General features: G+C 33.8%; 1 protein-coding gene and 2 long non-coding RNA genes across 3 annotated transcripts; 2 read left to right on the top strand and 1 right to left on the bottom strand.

The window, feature by feature from the left end:
* Nucleotides 1-357: 357 nt before the first annotated feature.
* On the top strand, nucleotides 358-1,804 carry LOC140181882 (uncharacterized). The gene is made up of 2 exons (XR_011877506.1): nucleotides 358-962; nucleotides 1,116-1,804. It is a non-coding gene; the product is annotated as an uncharacterized lncRNA (long non-coding RNA).
* Nucleotides 1,805-4,185: 2,381 nt separating this feature from the next.
* Nucleotides 4,186-7,388, top strand: LOC112778382 (uncharacterized). The gene is made up of 6 exons (XM_025822703.2): nucleotides 4,186-4,574; nucleotides 5,079-5,314; nucleotides 5,389-5,604; nucleotides 5,705-5,797; nucleotides 5,896-5,997; nucleotides 6,901-7,388. The coding sequence occupies exons 1-6, from the start codon at nucleotides 4,193-4,195 to the stop codon at nucleotides 7,276-7,278; spliced, it is 1,407 nt and encodes a 468-aa protein (XP_025678488.1). The 5' UTR covers nucleotides 4,186-4,192; the 3' UTR covers nucleotides 7,279-7,388.
* Nucleotides 7,389-12,870: 5,482 nt separating this feature from the next.
* LOC112779513 (uncharacterized) lies at nucleotides 12,871-13,265 on the bottom strand. Its single transcript, XR_003190734.3, has 3 exons — nucleotides 13,217-13,265; nucleotides 13,050-13,109; nucleotides 12,871-12,958 (listed from the first exon to the last, which is right to left on the bottom strand). It is a non-coding gene; the product is annotated as an uncharacterized lncRNA (long non-coding RNA).
* Between the last annotated feature and the right edge of the window lie 10,031 nt (nucleotides 13,266-23,296).

The following is a 23,296-nucleotide window of genomic DNA, read 5'->3' as shown; positions in this document are numbered from 1 at the left end:
CTCATTGTCAGGTTTCGTATAAATATATTGAAATACCCAAACTTTATCTATTGTTGTCATTTTAGCCAATTTTTTACGTTAATACAAAGAGAAACAAAAAAAATAGGATTAGAGTGTTAAATGCACTTGGCTATTTTGGAGATTTTAAGAAGAATAAAAGTAAATATCTGAAGGAATTTAAAGTGTTGATTTTGAGTTCTTTCTTTTTAAGTTGTTACTGCTTCTATATATATTTCCCTGTTAACAATAAAATCCAGGAGTTAGCCTAAATAACATGCACTCATTTCGAAAGAAAAATTCCTCATGAACATTTCAACCAATATATATGAATCAAAATATTCTTCTAGACAAATCCACAAAGTATTGATCTAAAGAAACACAGCCATAGCCAGTAGACCAAGTTTGGGTATTTCTTTGGTGGTGTTGCCTGTTTCAATGAATTTTGATTTCTATAAAAATGGAGAAAAGAAGATATAATAGTTTTCGTAACTAAGATAGTCTAAAAATATTATGGCTGGGTATTTAAAAAATTAGAAAGGAGCAAGGTTGATTTGCCTTATTGTGGGTGGTAGAGGAGGTAAGAGAAATTGAAGTGGAGGGATTAAAAGTAGTTGCAAAAGCAAAAAGGCCAACATTATAAGCTTTTTGTTATAATCGGGTTTACCGACTCCATAGCAACATCTCTTAGAAGCTGGACCTGGCTTCAACTCTTCATAGCACAATGCAACCAAATATGCCTCCAATCTCATCCTTGGGTTCGATGGTGTTTCCTCATTTTCTATTTGTCTCATAAATAAGTTCCTATTGTATGTTGGTGCAGCCTACACTGTTGCTTCTGCGACATTAATGTCCCCCTCTGAAGGCCACCCCTTTTTTGGAACCCTACTTTCAATATCATTGAACACTAAGTTTGCAATTTCAAAGGGCGACTGCATCTACCTGAGCATCTAGCATCTTGTTGGGTATTTCTATTTTGTTATATTTTACCTAATGGGATTTCATTTGGGTTGTCTTTGTATGCAAAGAAAGGGTATGCATTGAAAGAAAATTGTGAATTTGTTTTCGATGAGAACCTATAGAATTGTTTCATGGTTTCATTTATGTCATTCTTGAAGGTGCCAGCTGAAGGAGGGCATGATTCTTGAAGAACTGCAAGGGAGCTTGGTGACGCGACTTGGATGTTCGATGAAAGGCCTAGCTGAGACTCATGCATGTTGGATGTTGATCACTGCTGGAACAAGGTGCTGAAACGTTGTTGTAATTTCATCTATGTAAACTTCGTTGCCTACTTGGACTCATGATTTTTGTGTCTGGTAGGTAGGGTTCGATGTTGTTGCTTACCCATTGAAGTGCTTATTTTGTACTCAAAATTTCACTTCACTTAGATTGCGGTCTAGAATCATATAACAGTGACAATTATGGCTTGTTCTCTATGATTTCTGCATTCTAGGGCAGTTTCAATTTCATTTCAATACAAATCAAACTTCTTTGCCCTTTTTTCCTTTGATTGATATCAAAGTTGGTGAAGCTAAAAAATTCATGAGACATGCAAAAACAACAACAAAACATGCATAGAGAGAGCAGGGGAATACAGGGAGAAAGATAGATAGATAGATAGATAGATAGATAGGTATAGAGGTTTGGTTTGCCTTAGCAGCAATGGCTCGTCAAAGTTACTCGTATTTGGATAATTAGGTAGTCCTTGTATTTATATTTTGGTCAATATTATGATATTAATTTTCAGATAATTTATTTATCTAATTATGTATGAAATATGGTATTTATAGTTATGCAGTAATACAAGTTTGAATGGGTGAACTATTAGATAGGGATGCTATATTAATTGGTACAATAAGAAGACATTTTTGATATATTCACCTTACGGGAATAATATCCCCTTTTTAATAGTAATAGAGGTCACTATAATTTATATTTATCTGGAAATTATATCTTAAAAAAGATGTGACAACTAATTTTTGGTTCAGATATAAAAAACTCCTATATTATCATTCCTATTATATATACATTAACACTCCCCGATACTTGTACTTAAGGCGGTGTGCAGGTGTGAATTAATAAGGAAATGCCTTTGTTATACATGGCTGTTTTTATTATTATCCTTTTATTATTATTATTATTATTATTATTATTATTATTATTATTATTATTATTATTATTATTATAAAAGAGTGGGAACCCAATTTTCCACGCTAACAGATTGCTAAAGCCAAATTTGAGATGAAATAAGGAACGACGCCCAAATCCTTATTCTCCCTTGCGAGACTCCATTTGAATCTACCTCTAGCGGTGTCTCACAGAGTCTCCCGCCGTCGAAGCCCCTGACGTTAGGATTTTTGCCAGTAAAGAAGTTCATAAAAACAGTCGCGTTGTAGATATAGTCTCTAAACCGACAGAAATCCCTTTATACAAACGTTTTGGTTGTCACAAGTAACAAACTCCTTTGAAATTGATAACTGAGTATTCAAACCTCGGGTCGTCTTCTCAAGGAATTGCAGGGAGGTATGTTCTTATTATTGGTTATGAGTTTGTAAATTGGGGTTTAGGAAGTAAGGTGGGAATATGTTATATGACAAATAAAATAAAATAATAATAATAAAATAGACTCTTGGCAAGGTATGAGAAATTGGAAGTCCAGATTTAGTTATCCTTATCAACAATAATGAAAGTTGAATCTTAATTCCACTTAGTTAACCTTTGCTATAACAAGGGAAGGTCAAGTGACTAATTAGTTAGATCTTTGAATCCTAGTTAATTCCTAAGAAAAGATTGGGATTATTAAAGATCAATTTAATTGGCAAGATAACAATTAACAATTATGCTGTTGAATTGGATAACTCTTGAGTTACTGATTTCTTAACCAAAACCAAAAGGAAAAGAGTAAATCTACTGGAATAAAAATATCCTCAGATGGGAAGCAGTAATCATGTAAATAAAAGAAAGCAGTCATGAATTGAAATACCTCAAATAACATTAATTAAGAAAATTATATATAACATGGAAGAGTTCATAAATTATATAAAAATAAAGAACTTGGGATTGAGAGTCACTCCTAAAACTAAGAGAAGTCCTAAATCCTAAGAGAGAGAGGAGAGAACCTCTCTCAAAACTAATCTAAATCATGAGAAGTGAATTATGAGAGCCTTCTTATGAATGGATGCAGTCCCCACTTTATAGTCTCTAATATGTGTTTTCTGGGCCGCAAATTGGGTCAGAAACAGTCCAGAATTCGCTGGTTTCGAATTTTGCCACGCTGGATTTTCGTCACTGCGACGCGGCCGCATAGATCACGCGGTCGCGTCGCCTAGCGTCAGGGAAACTATAACATATTATATATCAAATCGAAGCCCCGGACGTTATCTTTCCAACGCAACTGGAACCGTGTCGTTTGGACCTCTGTAGATAAAGTTATAGCCGTTTGAGTGCGAAGAGGTCAGGCTGGACAGCTTAGCAATTTCTCCAACTTCTTGTATTCCTTCCACTTTTGCATGCTTTCTTCTCATCCTCCAAGCCATTCCTGCCTTATAATATCTGAAAACACTTAACACACATATCAAGGCATCTAATGGTAATAAGAGATGATTAATAATAAGCAAATATAAGATTAAAGAAGCATGTTTTCAATCAAAACACATAATTAGGAAGGAAATATAAAACCATGCAAATAGTATGAATAAGTGGGTAAAGAGTAGATAAAAACCACTCAATTGAGTACAAGATAAACCATAAAATAGTGGTTTATCAGCCCCCTCCTGACGAAGGCCTGAAACCTATTGCTTCTCTCGCCTATCGCAATTCTTCCACTTCAAAGGACTGCTATCCCGCCTTCTCTTCTCAGGTAAGGGTTCGTCTTCTAATTATTTCTTGTGTGATTATTTTGACTGAAGCATGAGTTTACCTGGACCTGGCAACATGCATGGCTATATAATTTGCTCATAGATGACCCAGGGGTATAGTTCATGAACCTGCATTGTCATAGGAGCATGTTGCTAAAAATTCTTCTATTTTTGGAAACCTCGTAATTCTGCCGATTACATAGAAATAAAATTAACAGGGATTAAAAAACAAGTATTGGATCTCATGAGCTGCTTGAGATTATGAATCTGAGATAACAACTATGGACCATGACTATTCGTATTCCTTTTTGTGTGCTTGTTGGTGTCAGGAGTTTAAGATGGCCCGGAAAGGTCGATTCACGAAAAAATCAAAGTTTGGACCAGGATTTCAGCAACCTCAAACGGGAGCGACTGCGACTTCGGACCCCCACCATGATGGCTCTCAAATTCACCCGAACAGTGGTGATAGTGTCCCTACAAGTGGTGATAGTGTCCCCGCTACTTCACGCCCTTTCCGTCCCCCGCGAAGTAAACCAAGGCCTGCTCCACAGATGAGCACAAACAGTGTCCAGAACTCGCTGCCAGGCCATCTAAACTTGGACGCTAATGCAAACGAGGAAACTCTTGTTGATGAAGAAGTTGACGACCTCCATGATGCTTCTGGAGCTCAGAGTCGCAGAGGACGCAAGACTACAGAGTTTTGGGCGGTTAAGACCATCGGTATCGTATTTAATTGTTTTTTCTTTCATCAACATGACTTAGGCTCCACCCATTATTAACTTACAATATACTCTAATTCGATCATTTCAAAATGCTTTCCAATTTAACACAGTCAATGACATTTGACCGTCTCCATTGATGGCAGCGTATTTTTTTTATCTCTTGTTTCATATACTTTAATTACCTAAAATATATTATGTAGCCTATCAAAATATTTTAAAAGAATTCTGAATTATTACCCTAATTTAATTTTTGCCTCCCACATTTAAAATTAATTTTAAATTTGTCATTGTACTTAGTTTTTTACAATAAAAGTCAAACAGTTTTTGTTAAATTTGTTTCAAGTGCTGCAATTCTATACCAATTTAAACATGTTTTATGCTGGTCTGATCCATCATGCTTCCTTTTCTAGGCGTACAACAAGGTATTGTGTTGATATTATTATGTTATATATTAAATTTCTCACATGCTGTGTACTACGTAAATGTTATATTTGGCTTATAGATTCTGACGGCACAATCAAGCCGGCGAAACTAAGCGTGAGGGAGGCTATGGAACGGCCTAACGGTAGGAAGATCGTGCTCAGGTTCAACAACGCAAAGCAAGCAATTGGGGACGAAGCTGGACTGTTGAGTGGCGTGCTTGGTCTGCTGGGATCTGATTATGGAAAATTTCCCATCTGTAGAAAAAGTTGGTGTCAGATTACCACGAAAGACAAGGTGTATAACGAATGTGTCAAGGTAATAGTTTAAATCCCGGGTAACCTAACTCTGCGTATTTTTACAATTATTGATTACATTTATTATCTGTGCAGCAAATTTTTCACTTTGATGAAGACAGCGAAGGGATTATCAAGAAAAATATGTTGAAAAGTATGGGGAAGTCTTGGAAGGAAACAAGGCTGAGGTTGTATGACCGTTTTTATGAGCCAACATTCACAACTGAACAAAATCTTGAGAATCGCCCGCCGGGAATTGATCGAGAGCATTGGAGATGGTTCCTTGACTATCGCGCCGAACCTGAGACGAAGGTAATATACTGTATCATTGTTACACAATAATGCCAATTATGTTGCATTGAGTCCTTTTCTATCAGATTCTAATCTCCCTTTGTCTCGGATGGACCAATAGGGGAAGTGCAAGAAAAACGTGGTCAATCGATCAAAACAACAGTATACCCACACTGGCAGCTCGAAAAGCTTCGCACGGCGGATAGAAGAAGAGGTACTTGACTTGTTTTAAATCCTTATTGAACTATCTCTGTGATTTAATTTTCATTGATTTTGTGAAAAATTTTAATGCATTCAACTTTGTTGTTACAGTCGGAAGAACAAGGAAGGATAGTCGGTAGAGGAGAGCTGTGGATCAAAGTGCACAAGAAAAAGGATGGCTCATATATCAATGATGAAGCAAGAGCAATTGGTGTAAGTACTACTTCTTAATTATGGTTTACCAACTCTAACTAAGCTTCCAAAAATATCTTCGGGGCAAAAATATTTGTGTGTGATTTATTAACTAGTGTACTTATAGTATATTTATAATTAAGGTGATCTTATTAAATTTCAATATTGAAAGCCGATATGTTTGACTGGGTGTGTGAGGAGTTTGGTGGATGACACGGGAGTCTACCACCATATATTATTCTGGTCTTTAGTTAATTAGTAGTCTTGCTTGAATAAATAAAATAATAATTTAATTGACTATATTATTTTAATCTACTAGAATTTTTATTACTATAGTCACTTTCTATTTTTCTACATAGAACCTACGGAAACCACTGGTGCTTTTCTGATCCAGTATTATTAGCTTCTCTTTACATATTGGATATAATAGAGATTCCCATGCAGCTACTTACTCCTCTTCTTGGAGACTAAGAAAAATAAAAGCAAACTATTATATAATAGTATAGTTTAAGGGAAAAGAAAGGTGTGAAAAGGGTGCTGTGGGAAAGAAAACATGCTTCAGTTTCTCTCTTGTTGATTGATAAAGGTTAACACAAGTTAGTTTAGGAGAATTCCATTAAATTTTTTGGGTTTTGGTTCATAGTGCATATCTTCATTCTTTCTATGGTATGCTGAACTAAACTATCACATCTTTATGTTGTGAGTTTATATGTAATATGATCATCGATGCTAATCTTTAAAACATTTCATTTACTATCAGAAATCAATTTTAATTTCTCGATTGTTTATTATGTTTGTTTTCATTCGCCTTTTTATTTTTTATTGACTGAGAGTTATGTGTAATCCTAAATTTTTTTGCTGCTATATTTGTGTGTTTTTTATCCTGATAAGTTAGTTGAGGAGATTGCTAATTTGTGTATATAGGAAAAAATTGAGGAGATTGAGCAACAGGATGAGTCTTCCAGAATGTTGTCTCAAAATGATTCCATTGCTCAGGTTTTTGGAAAAGAGAAACCGGGTAGAGTACGTGGTGTGGGTTTTGGACCAACTCCTAGCCAACTCTTCGGTCCGAATTCACATGCGTCTGGCAACGGAGTCCAACAAGAAGAGACCCAGAGGAAGCTGCTTGAACTGCAGGCAGAGTTGGAAGGCGAGAAGTTGAAGAGAAAGGCGATGGAGGATGAGGCAGCATCAGATAAGAAAAAGATGAAGGCGATGGAGAGCGCTCTGATTTATTTGTTTCAACGGCAGGGTGAGGAGCTTCCCCCAGAAATCGCTGCAGGGACGGGTTTCGTGGAATGATAGAGTAAAAATAGAATATTAGGATTGGAGTTATTTTGCATTGAAGCAAACATTTTATTGAATTAGACTGAGCAACTCTACGAAATAGATTTATTTACTTCGTATTTTGATGGATATATAACTTTGTTTTGCTTATATAGTCAATTTTGTTTTTGCTACAAGTTTAGCTTCTATTTTTGTTGAAAATACTCACTCTTAAAATAATAATAAATATAAAAAGAATTAAAAAAATAATTCAATAATACTGTAAAAAAATTGGGCAGGTTCTTTTGAAAGACCGAAATTTCTTTTTTTTTTCTTAAATTGGCGGCGGTTTTAAACCGCCTCTGTTTGGATTCAGAGATTATAGAAACTTTTAGATCTGGCGGCGGTTTGCAACCGCCGGTAACATTGAGTGAAAGTAATGTCCTATTTGGCGGCATTTTAAAACCGCCGCTAAACTTGTGGAAATTTGGACATATCGTGCTAACTTGCGGCGGTTTGAAAACCGCCAGTAAATAAGAAGTAAACCGTGTCAGAGTCATTTGGCGGCGGTTTTATATTGTGTGCCGCAAAATTTTGATATGGCGGCGGTTATACCAGCGGTTTGTGAAAACCGCCGCCAAACCCAGTCCCGGCACCCATATCCATGGCGATTCTATTAACCGCCGGCACTTGATTTTGCGGCGGTTTAAAACCGCCGCGAATCAAGAAAAAAACAGGCGCTATTTCCCGCCTCTTTTGTAGTGTTGTCTCTACTCATTAAATTTTTTAAATTCAGTGATTGAATGTGTGATAATGTGATGACGTGGTCAATCTACAATTCTAGTTGATGGTTGGTGGAGAAGCCGATTCCCATGAGTGAAGCTTTGAACTTTGACTAACCAAGCATGGATTATATATGTCGACATACTTGCTCATCATTTCATGTCATGACTTTGTTATTTTTTTTGGGTAGTAATAATAATAATAACGTTAACGTTAGTGTCATGACTTTGTTATACTTTTCTTCCTTCCCATCATAATAATAACGTTAGTATTACAATGCATTTCATTTCTTTGTAGTAGGTTTGGATGAAACATAAAATAAAGAAAAAAACTCTTTATTATATTTGGTTGTGAATCAAGATGTAAAAATAAAAAAATATAAAAACATTGACTGGTGGCTGATAGTGGTGATATATATTACGTGATAATAACCAATTTGAATGGATAGATCTTGTAGTTATTTAACTAGTTCGTTCAAGTAAATTTTAAAAATTTTAAATTTAATTTTATATATATAATAATTTATTAACTAATGATAATTTTTAAAAGAGTTTAAATTTACGATAAATTAATTGATTAATCGGATTAAAAGGTATAATAAAAAAAATAAGGTGGTAATAAGATAAATATTTATATCTCTAGTTTGATTTTGATTGTGTTTACTTTCAAAAAATACAGAAAAATTCAATGTTTAATTATTTTATTAATTTTCATAGTTTTAGCGTTTTTACTTAAGTATCTATATTAGACAAAAATTTGTTGTTAGATTTTTATTTGTCATAAGTCTAGAATATTTATTTTAAAAATATTCTATAATTCATGTAATATTAAAGACAAAAACAAATGTTCTAGGAAATCTTTATTTTTCTAAAAAGTTTGAAATTAACTGACCTAATTGAAAAATTTTATTTAATATAAAAATATAATTACAAATTTTAAAATTATAAAGATTTAATTAAAATTTGATGAAATTATAAATTTTTTTAGAATATTTAAAACGAAAATATATATAGAAAAAAGTTCTGGCAGTTGGCAATTGGTAGTGATAGTATGAAAAAGTAGTAAGGCAAATATTTATGTGGCTTAGTTTTGCTTCTGCTGAAAAAACCAAAACATGTATACAAATCATCTATTTTTATAATTTTTTTCATAACCAAATAGATTTTTGTATTTATTATTTTCTGTGTTCCTTTATTTCCTGCTAACAAAAAAAAAACGAATCACAACTAGAAAATTGATTAATACAGACAGATTTATAGACGGATTTGGTCTTTATTACAGACGGATTTTTGGTTACTGACGAAATTATCGACAGATTTTGTCCCTCTGTAAAAGCCCCGTCGGAAATTATTTACCGACGGATTTTTTTCCGTCGAAAAATTACAGATGGATTTTTACCAGTTACCGACGGATTTTTCCTCTGTAAATTTTCTATCCATTTTCCAAAGGCGACGAACTTTCCGATGGATTTTCCGTCTGTAATTACAGACGGATTTTCCGTCTGTAATTTGAACTTTGGAAAATCATCTCACGTTCTGATTACAGACAGAAAATCCGTCTGTAAATCCGTCAGTAAGATAAAATAAAATTTTTTTATTTTTCTAATTGCAAAATAAACTTGTTTTCATACAAAATAAATATAAATTTAATACAAATTTTTATCTAATTTATATTCGAATATTTATAATATTTCAAAAAATAAACAAATTCATCGTATTATCAAACTAAAAGAAAAGTACTATAAACAAGCAAGTTAATATAATTCAAAACATAAACAAAGTGTATTAATACATCAATTATAATATTAGGTAACAATCATACATTAAAGTGTGTTGATACATCAACTATAATTCATCACAAATAAATATTTAATTAAAAGAGCATGTAGTCAAATCTTATGGAATAAGAAATCTCTTAGCATGATATATATATATATATATATATATATATATATATATATGATGAGGGACTACTGACTACTACATACACTAAATTAGAGTTGGTTAATTAAAGACTAATAATTAAAGTAGGTAGCATATATGAATATGATGAGTTCAACCACCAAGGAGGAGTACGATGATGCTTTCACCAAAGCTGCTTCGTTCGCATTTGCTTAGGTGTTTCCTGCAATCTTGAACGCTGCTATTGATATGAACTTGTTTGAGATCATATCAAAGGCAGAGAGTTCGTTAGGCATGTCAGCTTATGAGATTGCATCTAAGCTTCCAAAGCAACACAGTGAGATGGGTAGCAGACTTGAACGCATGCTGCCATCATTGGTGGCTCGTTCTCTTCTGACTTGCTCCATTCGCACCATTAATGAAGACGATGACACTGAAAGAGTTTATGCAGTTTCATACTATTACAAAAGCGAATCAAACAAAATATTCATGATGGAAAGAGGGAAAAAAACTGGAAGGGCAAGTTAAAAACTATACTTTTTAAGTGTTGTCATAACCATGTTCATAGTTATCATAAGATTCACCATTTTAAAATGGGGATATTTTAAAATGGTTGATATATTTACACCTTGACAGCTTCTTGTTTGAGGGGCGAGGAGGGGGCATTAAAGCTCTAGTAGAAATCTGTCTCTGAAAGAATGGGCAAAAGATATTTTAAATATTGACTAATTTCAATACCACAGTTATTTGATACTATTAAATAAATAATAAGGAGAAAAGCAATTACTGCTCATACTGCATACCTGATTTTTTTTCATCACTGGACATGTCACCAGACACTGCTTTGCTAGATGTACTAGAAGCCTGCTCTCTGCAATAACTTGGAAATTTCATGATTAGAATCTACCAAAGAGAAACAGTTGGCATGTGTAGATTAAAATTCAAATTAGAAAACAGGACTCCAAAGAACACAGCTTATCTAAATTTAAACCAGGAGGAAAAAAGAGGAAAACTCTTTAAGATTGAAAAGGTCAAGAGTATGACTCAAGAATAGATGCCTTGCATAGCAACAGGTAAAATCATACTGAAAAGAATTATCAAAAGTAAGAATTTCAAAGAAAGGGGATAATAACAAGCTTTCAACAAAATAATAAAGGTACAGAAACTTCCTGGTAACCTTGATAATCAAGGTCCGCTTCTTGGTACAAGTATCCACAAGCAACAGCAACAAGACGCAGTTAGGAACAAAACTGCATGAATCATAAAGAAAACTATCAAGTACATTGAACAGCATCAAAATTTACCTGCTCATGCAAAGCTTCTTTTAAATGAGAGACAAGTACAACTCTATTTGCTTCAACTAATTTAAGCTTCTCTACGCACTGTTTCAAGGTATTCTCTTCCTTCTGTAACTCCTTTGACAAAGGCTTTCGCTTAGGATCCTTTGCTAAAACAATTTATAAAAGTCAATAATAAAATCCCAACTTCCATGCTAAAGGTGCTACTCTGTTCTGCTGTATGCTTACCAATAGAGCACGCAATGTCAACATCGCTTTCCATATTTTTCATGTGTTGAATAGCAGACTTGGATTTACTCATCTCTGCATCTTAAATGGATTGTTCAGTGAGCACCGAATGAAATGCAGATACTATTTTTTCTGCTGGACCTCCTATGGACAATTTCTGGCTTCAATACAATATCATGACGATGAGATATTTAAGGCATATTGCAACCCAATTTGAGGGACGTATCACCAATAGAATGATTTAAGTTTAAAATTGGAAGAGGCAGGAGTGGAGCTTAGTCTTACCAATTTGATGGAGCAAGAATCCCTTTTAACAATTTTTAAAGAACCAGAGCGTGATCTCTTTTTGCTGAATTGCAATGGTGTAGGTGCTTCTTCTGCAAGCATTAGATCTTTAAGGTTCTTTGCCCGAGATCCAAACACTATCCTTTGCTCCCATATATCAACCTAAAGTTAGATTAGAACCAAGTTAATACGTCAAAATGTGTAAAGTGAAATCAATAACCTGATGGTATTGGTATGTAAACATAAAATCAGAAGTATATACCATATAATAAGTATGCGTAGCAGAATTGCATATTCTAATCTTCCTAACCTGTCATTTTCCTTGTGGATATCTTGAGAAATTAGAAACTTGATTACAGCAATTAGCTAACCTTTCCATGTGAATATTAATAAAATGATAAATTGAAAGAAAATCCTACTATATATTGAATAATACAAAATAATTTAAATTGCATGCACACGTAGAATGCTAGGTTTGCATACTTAGTTTAATGTTGGGACTGACTAACATAAATAATTACATATTTAGTTTAATAATAATTGAACTTTATTATATCAATAGTGGGTTTAATTTAGAGGTTCAATTAGTATTGTAAATTAGGCATATATACATATAGAGGCAAACTAGTTGAAATCTACCCTAGTTAGTTGTATTGTACTATAAGAGCATTATTAAGCACAAGAAGGACTATTGTTTCAATCAACTAGTATATATTATGCAGAAGCTAATATATGATATGATAGTATGATTTTGGAAGCTGAAAAATAGAACGTGTTCAAGATTTTAAGAGTAATAATAATTAAGTAGCATACCGAGGAAATCTTGCCGGTACAACAAAGCATCATGCACTTTTTAAATGACCTCGCCATCTATCACTTTGCAGTTTGCACCAATGATCCTCTGATCTCTGTAGACGACTATCACCCTATCTGTTAATTAAGCACACACAGACACTAGTAATCAACAATGATAGTGATGAGTGAGTCCGAAACAGAGGAGTCGAAAATAATAAGTACAAAAAGCTTAAATAATAAAGGTAATAATAATAACAATCAATAGTGTAAATCAAAGCGGTGGTAGCTAGAGATACCAACATCATTAAGGATATTCAATAGCTTAGAAACCTACTAGGTGGAGAATTGGCCACAGGTGAACCCATCTGATGTCAGAAACTTAGCTTTTCATCATGATCAAGCTCTTGATTTGTTTGAAGCACTAAACTGAAAGGTATAAGCTAATATCATTTATCTATTCATGCATCAATAAAAGAGCTAAAGTCAACATTTAACTAGAAACGCTAAATGATCTTACTTTAATGTTCTTGCTGGTATTCTTGGCAAGGAACCACTCAGATTATTGTAGGAGAGGTCTCTACATATATTTTTCAATTCATCACAGTTAGTATTCAATTTTATACCTAGAAATCATTAGTTTTATAAGGAAAAGATAACATTAATGCCAAGGTTACAAAGACCTACACAAGTGTTAAACCTTCTATGTTGCTTAAAGACTGAGGACACAGTCCTGAAGCCTGTTATTATTCAACTGCCTAGCACCAACAAGAACACATTAAATGGAGTAAGAAACCAAATTTCATAAGTCCGAATAGAAAGAAGTATCAAACACAATACTTTGAACAGTTAGAATCTGTAATATAAGTAACTTACAAATAATTCAGGTTCTTGAGGCCTCCTAAAGAATTCGGTATCTCGCCACTAAATTCTACAAGGGGCTCAAAAAATAAATTGTCTATTGTTGTAAAAGGGCCTGCTGCAATAATCTGTTAAGCACCAAGATCATGTGTATAATACAAATTATTAACAGAAATATTCTTCATATTATCACAAAATTATTTTTAAAAAGAAGATGAGATCTTTTAAAATCTATAATATGCGTCAAAATGCAAGTAAATAAACAGCTACAAGGTTTTGCTTCACATGACTGCCTTATAACCATACTTTGGCATGGCTAATTAAGATGTTAGTAATTTGTCATTGTTAAAAAAGAAACTATAGTAAAAATCTATAAAATTTTACCAAAATACCAAAAATGGAACCTAGTGCATAATATAATTTTATAACAGAGCCAATGACTAAGAAACAAGTAGAGTAAATACCATGGGCAACTCTGTCTTTTTAGAAGTAATATCAATTGGTTGACTTTTATCAATAGCTAGCTTCTTTGCTGGATTCAAATCCTTATCATCAGCAACAGAGGTAGGTGGTATAGAATCTACCAATTTAGATGCAACTAAGCAATGCCCACTAGGATTATGCCCTTCAATACCAACAACCTATCAAAAGATGAGATCCTTGTTTCATAACCCATAATTCCAGCACAATTTTTTACTTTCAAAGCCTGAATTTAACCTGCCATGCCATTACTCACCTGACCAGGGAAAGAAAAATCTATAATCGTGTTTTCTTAGAAGGATCACTATCACCAAGAAGCAGCAGCAAAAGAAAAAAAGATAGTGCAGTGAAAGGAAACACCAAAAATTGAAAAATCATGAGAAAAAAAGTTTCAACAACAAATTTTAAATCAAACAAATTACTAAAATCAGAAAAAAACAAATCTAACTAAACCTTATCTAATCAAATCCTAAAAATCCACTAATTAGAAAACAAATCTAACTAAACTAATTACTAAAATCAAACTAACTAAACAAAATTAATTGAACTTAATAGAAATTAAAAGAATTTTGAACCAAAACCTGGAAGCATTGACTGGAGGAGATGATGGCTGCGGCGCTGAGAAGATATGCGAGCCAGAACTGAGTGGGGATAAAAGGAGAGAGAGAGGTGCGGCAGTGGTGGGGACAGACGCTGCTACAGGTGGCGGCATGCTGGAGCTCACATAAGACGAAGAGAACAGGAGCTTGAGCTTGATTTGTTCTGCGAACGAGAAAGAAAGAGAGAGACAGAGGCTGTGTTCTACTGGTTTAATATTTAAAAGAGAAGAGAAGAAGGAGAAGGTAGTTGCGGTGGTTAGGGTGACGGCGGTGGCGCTGTGAGTGAGGAAAGGAGGAGAAGAAGCTCGATGGAGAAGCTTGTCGAAGGAGAGAGGAACAACTCGTTTTGTATGTGTGTGTGAAAGGGGCTCGATAGGGTGGGGATGAAATTAGGTTTAAATTAAAATTTTCCGACGGAAAATTTTAAATTACAGATGGATTTTCTGTCTGTAATAATTTAATAAAACATAGCATTTTTGTTTATTTAATTACAGATGGAATACAGACAGATTTTCCGTCTGTAACCATTTTCCATGAAAAAAATAATTTTTCTGACAGAATTATCGACGGATTCTCTTTTCCATCTGTAATTTATGTTAATTCATTTTTTTTGTTTTCTGACAAAAAATCCCTCTGAAATTTCGTCTGTATTTCCGTGGGATAAAATCCGTCGGAAATATCCGTCTGTAATAACTAGTTTTCTAGTAGTGAATTTTATAGCTAATTTAGTAAGGTATTAGTAGTCACATACATTATTAAAAGAGAGATATACACGTTTGTCAATTTCACTCCTTCAATAAGTAAAGCTGCCTATGTCTAATCTATATTATGCGGTGATCAAGTCTTGTTATGGCATCATAGATTAGCACAAACTTTAAATAATGTAGTATCTGTTATTCTTAATTAAGTCTTGTAATATTCAGTTTGTTAAAAATAAATCAGTGTGTGCAGCTTGTTGTATCAGAAGATTCCATTAATTAGCTTTCCCAGTTTTTTCTTCTGTTTATATTGCATCACTACAACTTGTGTATTCTAACATATAAAGTCTTGTCCCTATGCATGATTTTAATGGAAATTTCTATTTTGTCAAATTAGTGTTTAAAGCTTTTTAAAAGATGGTTAAATTACAACTAAACACTAAAATAAAGATGATGCAAAATGATAATGTTGCTGAATATGTGAGTTTGTTTAAGAATTCACAGGCTAAAGGGATTATTCATAGGTTTTCATATCCTCATGTGCAACAGCAAAATGGGAATCCAGAATGAAAACACATACATGTAGTTGGAAAGGGCGGTGAATGTTGGCTAGAGCTGGAATGCCAATCGAATTCTGGGGAGGGGTTTTAAGTAACATCTGTTGCTAATTTGATCAATCAATTACCAACTGCAATACTAGACAATAAGTCATCCACTGAGATGCTATTTGGAAGAAAGCCAGATTACATTAGTCTTAGAGTATTTGGCTACTTTTTTTTTCATATCTAAGGCCATATAACAAACATAAGCTTGAATTTAGGTAATCTCCTTGTGTCTTCACAAGATATAGCTCAGTCCATAAAAGGGTACAAGTGCTTGACAACAAATAGCAAAACCGTTATCATAAGGAATGTAGTTTTTGATGAAAATTAGTTTCCATTCAAGAGTGGCAAATTTCTATTAGATGATATTCAGCCTCAAGACAATAGTCCTCATAAACCTTATACAAAATCACTTACCATAGCTAGCCTTATCTAAGACTTTAAATCAACCATTACAGCAGCATACCCCAACATCAACACAACAACTACTACCTAACTCATCCACACCATTACTTTCCCAATCACCAAATCCCACACCACCTATCACAACACCATCTCGAATTATGAATCAGTTCCCACACTAACACAACTCAGTACCATTATAGCACAATATACCTACTCAAGCCTCACCAATACTCTGACAATAATTAGACCTCACACAATCAGTACCTCTTACAACCATTAATTCCTTGATCAATTAACTATGAAAAGAGTTTAAGCACAGTTTCTAATTTAAAGCCACACATTTTTAAAAACCAACCCTAATTATTTTATGTCACTTATTAAATTTAGTCTTGGACACTCAAAGAATCATGAGAAAGAGTTTCTAGCTTAATTCCAAATATTAACTCTTCCAAGATAATAGAGGAATTCAATTCAAATTAAAGTTATTTTTCAATATACTCTAACCCTTAGGATGAAGAACGAAACTCACTTCTTGAATAGAACATCAATGCATTAATAGAAAAACAATAATATTAATCCATCAAAATAAATATAGCTCCTAACCTTGACGGAGGAGATTAATTACTCATGGTAGAATGAAAAACCAAGGTTCTGAATCGAAAAATGGCCAAAAGAAGAGAGAAGAGAACATGTGTGACTCCTTTCCTTTAAATACTAACCCTAAAACTAATTTCAGAATTCAAAATTAATCAAAGTAGAATTAATTCTAATTCAAATAAAATCTTTTTTTAATGACTCTTAATTAACTAGTGATCTTCCTTGTAATTAAAATTAAAAACTTAGTGCCTGGTTTAGTTGAAATCATGGGCTTGAAACTAAATCTTGGGCGAATAAAACACTTGAAGTTGGAGAGATTAGTGAAGGATTATAAAGGATTGTGAAGTATCCAAAGTCTTGGGAGTTGTGCCAATGCCATGCCTTATACGCATGCTTCTTGCATTATACGCAAGGCCTTCAATTTGGGATTCTTGGTCTCCGCTTGGGCTATGCGTTATACGCATGGAGTGGCGTATATACACAAGGAAAAATTGGTCTCTGGATGGTGCACTTTGGCTTTGTTCGTGGCTTCCTTCAATCTAGGAAGAGTCTGTCTTAGACGTATATTGACTATAGACTATTGTATATCATTGGAAAGTACTGGATGTTAGCTTTCTAACGCTGCTAAGCTTTATTTGGACCTCCCTAACTCAAGTTATGCTCGTTGGAGTATGAAGAGGTCAGATTTTAGCGTATATACGCCAAATGCTATGCGTATAATGCATAGGCCTTGTTTGGCCAATGGAGTTGGACAATTTTGGTACGTTATATGCACCACTCTATGCATATAATGCATGGCTTTCCTCAATATATCCAGGAGCTTTCATTATTGCATTCTTGGTCCAGAGAGCTCTCTGTTTGCTTCCTCCTTCTCTTACTCTTGAGTGTTCCTCTTGCTTGCTTTATTTCATCCTTGTTCCCGCTCATTTTCAATATTTTCCTACACATATCAAGGTTCAAAGCAACTTCAGAAAACATTAATTAAGGCACTAAAAATCTCAATTATAACAAGAAATTCACTAATTTTATTGAAAGAAATACTAAAAAAAAACAACTAAAAATGCTCATACATCATAAACCCTCCTTAGGTCTATTTTTTTATGTTGTTTCAAACCAAAGATGTTTAAAGGGGTGTGTCGATAAACTTGAATAGAAATCATGAGCAATTAATTTTTTCTCTCTATAGGTTGTTATTTAAGACTTCCAAGAAATTTTCTTTAAGGTGAGAAGCATAGAGGACAAATATCCATTTTATCTAGATGAATACCTTCATGAAAACTTTTCTCTATATTAATAACGTGAGCCGAATCAAATTCTAGATGTAAAGATAGAGAAGCAAAAGAAGACCACATAGGTATAGAGAGGAAAAAATTGTGTAATAGTTGAAATGTGTTGCAAGTGAGAAATCTCACAAACTGAACCCAACAAGCCTAAAGGCATTCTTCAAGAAGAGAAATGCCAAAAGAAAAAGCTCGCCAAGTGTGGTGGTGAAGGATAATGGTGCCAAGGTAAACCAGGGAGATGCTCAAAAAAAGCTAATTAACATAAACAAAAAGAAAATTGAAATGGTAGATAAAAAAGAGAAAGACACATGTCACAGTAGATGATGTGATAGTCGTATATAACAATAAAAAAAAACTACATGGATACGATGGAGATGAAGATCTAATATCCATATGGTGTGAACATTTTCATTTCACGGCTATGGTAGATGAATTCAGACAATTTCTAGTTGATGTCAAACTAGTAGAAGGTGGGCTGAGTTGGAGTAAATCAATACTTACAGATAAATTATCAAAATAACTATATTATAACATATATATGGAAAATGTGATAACCGAATATCCAAGTTATAGAATGTGCAGGTCATTGGAGCAAAGTTGATGTGTATATTAGTAGAATAGGAAAATATTAACACAAAAAGAAGGAGAAGAAAAGAAAAACTGGATGAGATAAAGAAGAAAAATCAAGAGATTGAAGAATAACTAAAAACAACTTTAGACAAGTTGAAGAAAATGAAAAAGAGAAGGAAAACTAGATGTTAAAATGAAGTTGAAAACCTAAAAGAATAATTAAAAAATGCTAAAGAAAAAAATGAAGCTCTTTAAGTAAAATTGGAGCAGATGATAACTACCTCCAAAGAAGAAGAAAAAGCTAATGAAGTCGACTTATTTAAGATGTTCGGCCAAGGTTTTGGTAGAACCATGGAAAACTGATGCGTGAGCATCTTTTTATCTTTTATTAGTGAATTTGTATGTGAAATCATTGAATTAAATCAAGAATTAGGTGTTTTAAGCCACCATGAATTCTAGTTTGAGTTGTTTTGCAATTTGATTTATTATAGGTGGCATTCGAGCGAGTTTGGCAAAATACAAAGAGAATTTGTGGATGTTGTCAACTCTGACCTCCACAAACTCCAACAAGCATAACTTGAGCTACAAAGGTCCAATTGATGCCATTTTAGTGGCACTGGAAAGCCAACTTTCGGAGCTTTCTAACGATATATAATAGTCTATACTTTGCCTCTAGTACTACAATGCCAAACGCCACCAAACGCCACCAGTCTGAAGTTTGGCACCAGAACACAAATTCTCCACTTCCATGTTGGCGCCAAACGCCAGAATCTCAAGTTTGGTCCTAGAAACGTGGAAAAGTGTGCGTACTTGCTGCATACATAGTGCCAAATGCTAGAATCTCAAGTTTGGCGCCAGTATGCTGAAAAAGAAGGTTTTCAGTGTGATCTTTTTTTATTCTGTTTGATTTAATTAGGTTTAGAATTTAATTTTTAATTAAGAAAAGATATTTTAAGTTTTAGAAAAATATATTTTACATTAATTAGGATTAGATATAAAAGAAAAAGAGATCTTGGCCTAGGATTTCTTCTTCTCCTCTTTCGCACTTTACACACTTTTTCTCTGCTAGGGTTTATTTTCTCCATGAGCAACTAAACCTCCATTATTAAGGTTAGGAGCTTTGTTTATTCTATGAATTAATATTATTATAATTATACTTTCAATCAATGCACTGATTTATATTCAAGGATTGCTTTCGTTCTTCATCTTATGAATTTTAGTATATTGGAAGATAGCTTTTTTTTACATGAATTCTTATTGATTCTTAAAAAAGTTAACTCACTTGAATAATAGATTGAAAGTAATTCCTCCTAAATCTCTAATTGCCTAGACTTAACATGATATGTGATATATAATCATTTTATATTTGGATAATTAGGGTTTATGTGGCTAATAAACTTGAATTGGATCTAAACCTTTAATCTAATTCAAGTGACCAAGGAATTGGCGGTTGATTATATTAGAGGATATTAAATCACTAAGGAATTAGGGTTTAATTAATTAAAGTTTGCCATGAATTGAATCTTGCATGATTAAAGTATTTGGTAAGAACCATTAATCCGGAAAAATAAATATCTCTGAAACCTTAATGTTTCTCTCATATATCTTTCACACCAAATCTACGGTTTGCTTTCTTAATTCCTGAATTTCTGCTTAATGCTTTTGAACATGTAACACTATTTTCTATTTGTCTGACTAAGTGAATCACTCAACTATTGTTGCTTGGTCCATCAATCTTCGTGGGATCGACCCTCACTCACCTGAGGTATTACTTGGTACAAACCGGTGCACTTGCCGGTTAGTTTGTGGGTTTTCTAAATTTTGCACCAAGTTTTTGGCACTGTTGCCAGGGATTGACTGTGATTGACAACTAACCATTGTTTGATTGCTTAGATTAGGCGTTCTTAATTTTAGTTTTTATTTGTTCTTGTTCTCTAATTTTTTTTTGAAAATTTAGTGTTATTTTGTTTAAAATTTTTCTTGTAATTTCTGAATTTAAGTTTGGTGTCTCCTTAGTTTTTTATTTTTTTCCTTGTTATATTTTTTTATTTATATTCAAAATTTTGTGTTCCATTTTTTGTATTAGTTGTTTGAATTTGCTATATAATTCATTTAGTTATTTTATTTTATTTCTTTTACACAGGTTACCTCACTAGGAATTCTCTGCACTCTGACATAGAGATTTTCACCTTTTCTTTGTTTTCTATTTGTTTATGAGTAGGAACAGAAACAAAGAACCTCTTCTTGACTTTAATCTTGAGATTGCGAAGATCTTGAAAAGGTGTTTACAGCAGGCTAGACCTTATAAAGCTACTAAGAACCTCAGGAACAACTTTGATAAGGAAGTTGAAGAATCTACTATGGAGCTTAATAACAACAATGCGGTTAATGCCAATGTTGTTAATCCTCCTAATATGCCTGAACAACCAAGGGGAACACTTGGCTCATACACTGATCCTAGCCTTGATTTCTATGGAAATAGCATTGTTGTACCCCCTTGTGGCTGCTAACAACTTTGAGCTGAAGTCTCAGTTGATTTCTCTAGTACAACAAAATTGCCAGTTTCACGAACTCCCGCAGGAAGACCCAAACTTGTTCATATCTAATTTTCTACAGATTTGTGATACTGTAAAGACTAATGGAGTTCATCCTGACGTCTACAAGCTACTTCTCTTCCCATTTGCTGTACGAGACGAAGCTAAGAAGTGGCTTGACACATAAGCCAATGAGAGCTTGGATACTGATGAGAGAACTTTTGCGTGGTCTAGAAATTTGCGGATAAATCCTCGTTGCAAGTATAGCTTCTAAACCAACAAAAGTCCTTTCATACAAATGTGTTGGGTGTCACAAGTAACAAACCCCTTTAAAAATTGTTAACCGAGTATTCAAACCTCGGGTCGTCTTCTCAAGGAACTGCGAGGAAGTATGTTCTTATTATTGGCTATAAAGGTTGTAATAGGGGTTTAGAAGATGAGAAGCAAGTAATTTAAATGACAAGTAAAGTAAATGGCAATTAAAATAAATAAATACTGTAAAGCAGACTTTTGGTAAGGTAAGAGAAGTTGGAGGTCCAACGTAGTTATTTCTCATAACTATAATGAAAGTTGAATCTAAACTCCACTTGATCAACCTGTACTAGGGCAATGGAAAGTCAAGAGACTAATTAAATTGACCTTCGAATCCTATTTATTTCCTAAGAAAAGGTTGGGATTACTTAAGTTCAGCTCAATTAGCAAGATAACAATTATCAATTATGTTGAGTTTAATAACTGTTGAGTTACTGAATTCTTAACCAGGACCAAAAGGGGAAAAAGTAAAATTGTTGGAATAATAAAAATATCCTTATATGGGAAGCAATGGTAACTTAAATCAAAGAGAACAATCATAAACTGAAAATACCTCAAATATTATTAATTCAGATAACAATCTATAACATGGAAGAAATTCATAAATTCACTGATCAATTCATGTGCTGGAATAAATAAAAGTAAAAGGAAGCTAAAACAAAGGAACGTAAAACCTGGATTGAGAGTCACTCTTAAAGCAAGAAGAAATCATAAATCCTAATCCTAAAAGAGAGAGAGGAGAAGATCTCCCTCTCAACTAAATCTAAATCATTGAAAAGTAAAATATATGCGAGCTCCCTTTGAATGGGTGCATTCCCACACTTTATAACATCTGGTCTATGCTGTCTGTACTTGGATCTGGGCTAAAAAGGGCTTCAGAAATTGTTATGAGCGTTTTCTGCAAATTCTGATACGTGGTCTCTGTCATGCGTCCGCGTGGGTCACGCGGTCGCGTCATTCGAAGCTTTTTCTTGCCACGCGGTCGCGTCAGTCATGCGACCGCGTCATGTGCGTTCTGCTTAAGGCGCGCGGTCGCGTCAGTCATGCGGCCGCGTCGCTGCATCTTCGCTTCTGGCACGCGATCGCGTCGTCCATGCGATCGCGTGAATACCAGTTTCCTTAAAGCTCTGTTTTGCCTTCTCCTTCCATTTTTGTATGTTTCCTTTTCCGTCCTTTAAGTCATTCTGCCTTAGAAAATCTGAAACTACTTCAACACACTAATCACGGCATCGAATGGAAATAAAGGTAATTAAAATAATTAATTTTTAAAGCTTAGGAAACATGTTTTTCACAATATGACATAATAAGGAAGGGAAAGTAAAACCATGCAATTAATGTGAATAAGTAGGTGAAGGATTGTATAAATCACTCAAATTAAGCACAAAAGAACTCATGAAATATGGGTTTTTCAACCTCCCCACACTTAAACACTAGCATGTCCTCATGCTAAATCCAAGGTAAATAATTAAGGTTAAAGTGATGGAATGTCATGCAATGCAACCTAATTTAAATGCAACTACCTAAATGAATGATGCATCATGCAACTCTAATTTATTCACTCATATATAAAGCTTACATGTAGCCAAGTTAATTTACATTCTCAAGGAGTCATGTATATATATATAGCCAACCCTTAAATAATAAAGCATTTTAGCAAATGAGATGGGAAAGAAAACATTTTACAAACTTGCAAAACAATTAGTAAATTAAGTATAGATATATGTTGATGAGTTATTGAACCCTCACTGGATTTTGTGTTTACTCTCTAGTCACTCAGTGTTTATTGGGTTTATTCACTCTATTTTTCTTTTTATTCTTGCTTTCTA

This window comes from Arachis hypogaea, chromosome 19 (genome assembly GCF_003086295.3).
Source record: "Arachis hypogaea cultivar Tifrunner chromosome 19, arahy.Tifrunner.gnm2.J5K5, whole genome shotgun sequence".
In the NCBI taxonomy this organism is placed as follows: Eukaryota; Viridiplantae; Streptophyta; class Magnoliopsida; order Fabales; family Fabaceae; genus Arachis; species Arachis hypogaea.
Note: the sequence above shows the minus strand (reverse complement) of the source record. Positions and strands in the feature narration are given on the sequence as shown.